This window comes from Cebus imitator, unplaced genomic scaffold (assembly GCF_001604975.1).
Source record: "Cebus imitator isolate Cc_AM_T3 unplaced genomic scaffold, Cebus_imitator-1.0 Scaffold385, whole genome shotgun sequence".
Taxonomy (NCBI): domain Eukaryota; kingdom Metazoa; phylum Chordata; class Mammalia; order Primates; family Cebidae; genus Cebus; species Cebus imitator.
The window spans coordinates 2791060-2799897 of record NW_016107700.1 but is presented as its reverse complement, the minus strand read 5'-3'; the positions used below and the strand labels follow the sequence as shown (position 1 = coordinate 2799897).

At 41.1% G+C, this 8838-nt stretch overlaps 1 protein-coding gene across 7 annotated transcripts in view; it reads left to right on the top strand.

The window, feature by feature from the left end:
- Window positions 1-8838, top strand: part of LOC108288869 (chemokine-like factor) — a 28182-nt gene that overhangs the window by 11719 nt on the left and 7625 nt on the right. Inside the window, exons 3-4 of one of the 7 annotated variants that reach the window (XM_017508046.2) lie at window positions 61-156; window positions 2813-2999. The exons of 1 other annotated variant lie outside the window; for it this stretch is intronic. In XM_017508046.2, coding sequence (XP_017363535.1) covers window positions 61-156; window positions 2813-2929 — 213 coding nt within the window. In that variant the 3' untranslated portion in view covers window positions 2930-2999. Of the gene's footprint in view, window positions 1-10; window positions 157-2812; window positions 3842-6854; window positions 7014-8838 lie in introns of those variants that run through there. 5 more of the 7 variants (XM_017508047.1, XM_037731167.1, XR_005196774.1 and 2 more) reach the window with 5 other exon arrangements.

Here is an 8838-nt window from a genome sequence, read left to right as displayed (position 1 = left end):
TTTTTTTTAGCATTGCGTGGTAGTCTTCATGTAAGGCTGAGCTTTATTGTGTGTTTTTAGGATATTATCAACTCACTGGTAACAACAGTATTCATGCTCATCGTAGCTGTGTTGGCACTGATACCAGAAACCACAACGTTGACAGTTGTTGGAGGGGTAAGTGGAAGTCTTTCTGGTTTCTTTCTTCAGGTTTTATCAGAATGCAAATTTATTTGGAAAACAGATGTAAGAATAGAATGCTGTACTGTATTCATCCTTGAGGTTCCTAGACCAATATACAGTGCCTAGTGGCTTAATATTTTTTGTTTTTGTTTTTTGAGATGGAGTCTTGCTCTGTCACCAGGCTGGAGGGCAGTAGCACAATCTCAGCTCACTACAACCTCCGCCTCCTGGGTTCAAGCGATTCTCCTGCCTCAGCCTCCCAAGTAGCTCGGACTACAGGCGCACACCACCACGCCCAGCTAATTTTTTGTGTTTTAGTAGATATGGGGTTTCACCATGTTGACCAGGATTGTCTTGATCTCCTGACCTCGTGATCCATCCACCTCGGCCTCCAAAAATGCTGGGGATTACAGGCATGAGCCACCACGCCCAGCCAGCTTAATATTTTTGTCTGTGAATGCTTGCCGTGATTAATATGAAGGAATATGATTTTATACTAGAAGTGGAATTAACCTGATAAAGAGGTTCCTACAGATTTCTTATAGGTATGTAGAGCTAGACTAGACTGACAAAAGCTGCTACTAGAATTAGTTACAGCACTTAGCTCTGAGAAACCTGATGTCAAGCAAAACAAAAAAAGATGGATAAGTTTCATAGCTCTCCCTTTTATAGAAAAGGATACATACCACTTGTTAAGATGAGACAGACTGTTTTGAGCTCAGTTATTTCTTGTTCAGATCCTTCGGATAGAATAGAATAGAAGATGCCCTTATGGTAAGGGAACATTGTTAGGGCACCTTGCAACTAAAGGATCATTTTGAACACTGCTTGAAGAGAAGCAGATCAATTCCATCAGACCTTATCCTAGAAAGCAAACCAGAATATGACTCAAGTAATTTAGTTATAGTTCTAACTGATATTCTTCTAAGATTTCTCATACAAGGTTCAAAATCTTTTTGGCTTTTCTAAGTTCTGTCCTAGAAAATTGAATTAGAAAGTTCTTAAATAAATCTTCCTGCTTCCTTGTTCTTTCATAGTATGGGTCACTTAGGAGAACTCTCAGATAGTCATATATGTCAGAATCCATGATTTTCATCTCCCTTAGGCCCTAAGCAACTTCATGAAGGTTCAGAATATTCTAGAAATGAGATCGATTGTGTATCAATTTACCCCCGTTGTTTTTGAAGATAATACTCATCTTTCTACTATGAAGAAGGAGGGAACCAGGCATAGGATTTACTTTCATTCACGTTTTTACTCATTCATTCATTTCCTCATTTCTTAAGTGTACTTCAGCAGGGGCTGACAAAGTATAGAGTTGTGCTGTTCAGTATAGTAACAGCAGTTGCTAGCCACATGGGACTACTGAGTACTGGAAATGTGGCCAGTCTGAATCAAGATCAGCTGTAAGCATAAAAATACACATTGAATTTCAAAGATGTTTTACCCCAACAAAGAATGTAGAGTATATTGTTAATGATTGCATGTTAAATGATAGTATTTTAGATATACTGAGCAAATATATTAAATCTATGACTTATTTCTTTACATTTATAATGTGGCTGTTAAAAAATCTTTAATTATATGGCTATGTTACATGTGACTGGCATTATGCTTCTTTTAGGCAGCACTGGACTAGAGTGTGAGCCCTATCCTCACGTTGCTTAGAGCCTAACAGAGACAGAAGTGGAAACCACTCTATGTAAGCTGTTGACAGGGAGCTGCAGGGTGCAGAAAAGAGGAAACTACCTCTCTGGCAGTGGAATTGCTATTTGCTGAGAATAAAGGAGATAAAAGTGAAAAGTTTCCAGGTAGAGGAGCCAATAATATATAGAATGCCAGTCATGAAAAGATTGGTAGCAGGTATTCAGTGTGGTCAGAACCTAGGAGGCAGTGGCTTGAGACTCTGGGTAGAAAAGGAGACTGTGGGAGCCATGTCTAGAGCCAGGAAGCCAAACTTCCTGATCACTGGATGAAGCTGATCAAATAGCGTGCAAGGAATGACATCACTTCCTCCGTCCCCGGCACCAGCTCTCAAATAGCTATCAGAGTGCCTGAAGGCCCCCACATGTTCTTGTTTATTGCCTTTCCCTCAATTTTACTTTCTTAAGGCCTATTTAGAATGTCACCCCTTAAGCAGATGTAGCCTAGCCTTTGAGAGTTCACTTTGGCTCATCTTATTAACTTCGGTTTTTTGGAGCTACAGTCCCCATAATTTAATACTGAGCTGGTGTTAACTTTGACCTTGTCTTCCCTAGAGTTTGTCAGCAGAGAAGTCAAAGAGTTGAATACTGGGGTTAGAAATATTGATTGGTAACTAAATATCCTCAGTAGGGCTTAAAAGAATACATGTAAGAGCAGGTCAAGAGATAAAAGCAAACAAGTATTTATTTCAGAGCCCGCACTGCTTCATTATTTTTCTGCTCAGTTAAATTACCTTTTCTCTTTCTATAGGCAAGTATCTAAAAAACTTTGCAATGAGGAGAATAAGATGACCTCTGAATCTCTCCATGTTAGTATTAGGTGCAGCACAGGGGCAATCTGAGTGTCCTAACCAGAGAGGAGTCTGGCGGGCATACCACTTAAAACTTGTGTGAATGATGGGAGTGGGGACAACGGTCAGGGCAGTGACATGTGTCTTTCTTTCCAGGTGTTTGCACTCGTGGCAGCAGTGTGCTGTCTTGCCGACGGGGCCCTTATTTACCGGAAGCTTCTGTTCAATCCCAGTGGTCCTTACCAGAAAAAGCCTGTTCATGAAAAAAAATAAGTTTTGTAATTTTATATTACTTTTTAGTTTGATACTAAGTATTAAACGTATTTCTTTATTCTTCCACATATTTTCTGCGGTTATTTAACTCAGTATGGGAGCTGGAGGAAGAGATTTCCGAACTCTGCGCCTAGCGCAGAGCACTGCTATAACTTCGAAGGGATCGGGTTTTCCGGCTCCCGCGGCCTGAGTGGTGTGGCAGGGAAAAATGTGCCAGGATCGGCCTTGGGGATCTTTGAATCTCTTTACTGCCTGGCGGGTCGGCAGCTCCGAGGGGTGGGGTTGCAGAGGTTTTGCGTTCTCAGGCTAGGCATTGGCATTGCACCCCTCCCTCCCCGTGGCAACGAGGGTGGCTGAAGGGCTCAACTTGTCGGCGGGGCAGCGAGAACTCGGTGCGCGCGCCAGAGAGGTAGCAGCCGTTGGGACGTGACGCTGGTTCCCAGGGGAAAGCCAGCCGCTGCTGCGGCACTGGTTCAGACGGCCAGGCCCTTGGGACCCACCATGAATCCTGAAGATACCAAATCTGAGTCGTCCAAGGCACCTTCAGGGAGCTCGAAACAACCAGAGACTGCCACAGACCTGGCAAGTGGCGGCAATGTCGTGAGTTCTGTACCTAAGGAACAGCGCGACAAGTCAGCGAAGACCGCACCCCGGAAGCACTCTGCCGTCTCAGTTCGCACAGTGCAGTCCGTAGCCCCCGCACGTCCCAAAGGCAGCGAGGGCACTGCACCCTCAAGGAAAGCCACCGAACGCCCACCCCCAACGCCCTCTGCACCCACTGAGTCCAAACTCTTAAATGAGACAGCGATCAAAGAGCGTGCGGAGGGCCGAGCCAAAGTCCCGTACAAATTCAGGGACAGCCTCAAGCGTTTTTTCTTCTCGCCCACTGGAATGTTGAAGATCCTGAGAATGGTGAGCCGAGAGCTGGTGAGACCTAGCTGGGCGGATGTGGCCGGCAGTGGCCTCGGGGAAATGCCCAGGGGGCGCCAGTTCCAGAAAGCTTCCATAGTGCACTTTGCCACTCACTTTTGTTTTGCCTCACCTTTCCTCCCCACCGCCCCTTGCTCTCCACACACTCAACCCTTCCTACTCAACTTGTCTTGTTTTCCTTATCTTTTTTACTTCTCAGGTTTCCTCTCACAAAGGAAATTAGGAAAGCAATGAAGATAATAGGAACTTATAAGTTAGGAAACAAAAATAATCAATACAAGGGCTGTCATTTGAAAGACCTATTAAATTGATAAACCACTGGCCAATATAATCAAGAAAAAAAAGGGAGAAGAGAGGATGTATATTTAAAATTAGAAAACAATATGGGAAAATAATCACAAACATCAGTGAAACTGAAAGGATCTACAGGGAGTATCTTGCAAAACAAATCAATGTGAATAACTGGATGAAATGGTTGATTTTCTGGAAAAATAATATAAATTACCAAAACTGATCCCAGAATAGGGAAAAATCTAAAAAGGGCAATATAAACATAGAAGAAAATGAGAATTTCATCAAATGAGTATCTTTCAAAAATGTATCAGGCCCAGGCCCTTTCACAAGTTAACTCTTTCAAGCCTTCATGAGATATAATTCTGATACTACTCTGAATTTGTCAAGGAATAGAGAAAGAAGAAACACTACTGAACTATCTTTACAAAGTCAGTATAATACTGATAGGAAAACTTGACCGAGCTCAGAAAAAGAAAATGAACTAGAGATCTCAATATATAATATCAATATATCAGCAGATAATATTCATCACTACTTGATGAAAATATCACAAGGAAGAAACAGGATGATTCAATATAGACTCTATTAAAATAATTCACTGTATTATAAGTAATAGGAAAAAATGAGATATCACATTATAAAAAATTACGAGATTATGTCACAGAACGTGACAAAATTCAACATTTGTCCCTGATTTTCAAGAAGGGAGACCAGTAAGAGAGGAGTATATAAATATTCCATTGGCATTATAAAAATAAACATTTCAAACTAAAACCATCATATTTAACAACAGAAGGATTTGTTAAATGAGGGGAACAAATGATGCCTGCTACACTGTGAGTCAATGTTTCTGAAACCACTAGTCATAATTAGGAAGAAAAAAGTATTTGAAAAGAGGTGGACAGATATGGTGGCTCACACCTGTAATCCCAGCACTTTGGGAGGCCAAGGTGGGTAAATCACCTTAGGTGAGGCGTTCAAGACCAGCCTGGTCAATATGGTGAAATCCCATCTCTACTAAAAATACAAAAATTAGCCAGGTGTGGTGGCGCACACCTGTAGTCCCAGCTACTCAGGGGGCTGAGGCAGGAGAATCGCTTGAACCTGTGAGGTGGGGGTTGCAGTGAGCTGATAGCGTGCCACTACACTCCAGCCTGGGTGACAGAGCGAGACTCCATCTCAAAAAAAAAAAAAAAAAAAGAAGTAAAGTATATCCTTTCTTTCAGCTAATATGATTATATATCTAGAAAAACCCAAATCAGCTGGAAACAATTTAGAACAAGAGAGTTTAGTTAGGTGACTCATTATTGTGTTAATAAATAAACTAAAATCTTTCCTAGACAAATAACCACTTAAAATGTAAGAAAATATTTCTCTTTACAACAGTAATCAAAATGATCAAATATCTAAAATAAGTGAAATATGATACACATATGGGAAGAAAACTAAAACTCCTGAGACATCTTTTTTTTTTTCTTTTTTTTAATTGCATTTTAGGTTTTGGGGTACATGTGAAGAACATGCAAGATTGTTGCATAGGTACACACATGGCAGTGTGATTTGCTGCCTTCCTCCCCTTCACCTATATCTGGCATTTCTCCCCATGCTATCTCTCCCCACCTCCCCATCCCCCGTCCCTCCCCCATTTCCCCCCAACAGACCCCAGTGTGTAGCGCTCCCCTCCCTGTGTCCATGTGTTCTCATTGTTCAACACCCGCCTATGAGTGAGAACATGCAGTGTTTGATTTTCTGCTATTGTGTCAGTTTGCTGAGAATGATGGTTTCCAGGTTCATCCATGTCCCTACAAAGGACATGAACTCATCATTTTTGATGGCTGCATAATATTCCATGGTATATATGTACCACATTTTCCCTGTCCAGTCTATCATCGATGGGCATTTGGGTTGCTTCCAGGTCTTAGACCTGAGACATCTTTTTTAAAACCATCAGAATAACTGGAAAGACATACTTTGTTCTTGATAAAAACTTAAGTGTGAATTCTTCCAAATTGTAAGTATTTAAGTATTTCATTTAGAAATCCCAACTAAAATGCCAACACTTAGCTTGGGGAACTTGACCAACACAAACATGGGAGGCATAAACAGTCTGAGAATGAGTATTAGGAAGACTAGGCCAAACAATAACTCAGTAGAAAGTGAATTGCCTATCACAGAGTACTAGAGGAGGAAGCAACAATTCAGCGAAAGAACAGTCTCAAGAGACCAAAATACATCTGAGAATTTAGTATACCATAAAGGTTGGATTTCAGATCAATGGGGATAATACTGGCACTTCCCAGTAAATGATGTTGAGATAATCAGCAGCTGTTTGGAAAGAAAGAAAACTGAGGCTCTTCCTCACTTCTTCTACCAAAATCAACATATATGTATTTTACCAGTATATATAAAGACTTCTTTCTAGTGTTCAGTATGAACTGTTAATACTGGTTACTTTTAAGGAGAGAGACTAAGGTTAAGTTGGGGGGAAGAGAAAGAAATTGATATATTTTTTATCCTTGTATACTGTGTGCTTTTTTATTATTCTCATGAATTTTTCATTTCTTCAAAATATAAGAAATGTTAAAAATGTATGTGCAAAACAGTACAGGCCACTGCACCACACTGTAATCAGATTTACATTCTGACAATATAGATTTTTTTAAATTGTGCATTAAAACAAATACTGTTTCTTTTATTGCAGAGTCTGATCATAGGAGCATTAGCTTGTTTCATCATCGCCCAAGCCAATGAGTCATTTATAGCAATCACAATTCTGGAAATCTGCATCGTCATTTTTTTTATGCTAATATATATGCTAACCCTTCACCACTTGCTGACCTATTTACATTGGCCCTTACTTGTAAGTGTTCATTTTTACAATTCTTCACATACAAGCTTTGCCCTCAGCCCCAGAGTAAGGACTCTCCTCAAGTGAAAACAACAGAGCTATCTCTCTAGAGAAGGACATAGCTGAGCTGTGACAGTTAGGGTGTGCCCTGGTCCAGAAAGATTCCTTGGAGCCTTGTGCCTACAGGACAGCCAACACACTCCTACTCTAGCCCTGAGTGTAAAGCCCCTTATTACTGCACTAAACATATGGTACTTGTCAGCTTGTCCTAAAAAGATTTTTAATTAGTGCATGAAGTAGGTAAACACATTTCTTACCCATTGCTTGTAAAACAGTGCATGTTTCTGCTTTGCAAACAGCACTCTGATTACAAACATTCCTCCCAAAAACAAAAGCTGATATGATGGAGTTTGTAGAAAATTGCTGTGTATACCCTTGAAGATTATAGAGTCAACCTTTGTGTGTATGTTAGGGCTTGTATCACAAAGGGGTGCTGGACTAACCAGAAAAAGACCTATAGAGCCTTCTTTAATAGCTTTTTCCAGACTTTCACTTTCTTTGCCAACTGAAAAACTGCTGAAGCTAATCCCTTAGGTCTCAGACTAGAGAAGCAGTGTGGTTTCGTCCAGAGGCAGCCATGGGCCTTTCCTAACCATATGACCTTTAGCCTCAATTTCCCCATTTAAGAAATACAGAGAAGGAAAAGCATGGTAATAACTACCTCATATGGTTTCCAAAATATTTAAGTGTGTACAAAGCCAATAGCACAGTATGTGACACAAATTAAACCTTCTAATGTCCAAAAAGAACAGCCAGCCATCAGAACCATCTGATATCTGGGTGGCGTTTGCCATCCTCTCTTGCACTGTGAACAACCCTAATTCAGAGCTTAGACCTCTTCCACATTCCACTTCCTTATAGAACATTTTTCTAACCTCAAAGTAAGAGCGTTCCTTTTGAACTAAAACTCAAATAGTTTCTACAAATGTGAGAGATTTTCTGCAAAGGCTGCTGAGCTCTCTCTGTCCCACAGAATGCCGAGTACAGGAAGCAGACAAAGCAAATATGAGCGACTTTAACTGAACATGTGGAAGACCCTTTTAGTTATGGAGAGGTTTCTGAGGGGAAGCTCAAATCTCTGTCCATGGAAATTTTCAAGAAGGGAAGGTAAAGTAATCATTTTTGAGCATATACCATGTGCCAGATACTTTTTCATGCTACCTTATTTAATCCTCACAACAACCCAGTGAGGTTATAGTCATCCCTCACCCCCCACTTAACAGATGAGAAAATTGGATTAAAAACATTCAATTGCCTATGGCCATATGTAGGTGCATTGGAACTCAGATTTGCACCCAGGTCTATCTGATTCTAAAGCCCAGACTCTTTTGAGACTATATAACCTATTATCTTGTGATGGTTTTCTATCTCCATCCTCCGTTAAGGTAAGAAACTCAGTAAAACTACATCTTTATGTCCTCCTCAGGTTCTCTAAATTTTATCTCTGTATCTTGTTTCCTCATGATTTTCTTAAAATATGGAGCCAAAGGCCAGGTGCGTGGCTCAAACCTGTAATCCCAGCATTTTGGGAGGCTGAGGCAGGTGGATCACAAGGTCAGGAGTTCAAGACCAGCCTGGCCAACATGGTGAAACCCTGTCTCTCCTAAAAATACAAACATTAGCCAGGCATGGTGGCGGGCGCCTGTAATCCCAGTTACTCGGGAGGCTGAGGCAGGAGAATTGCTTGAACCTGGGAGGCAGAGGCTGCAATGAGCAGAGATCATGCCGCTCCACTCCAGCCTGGGCAACGAGAGCAAACTCCATCTCAAAAAAAAAA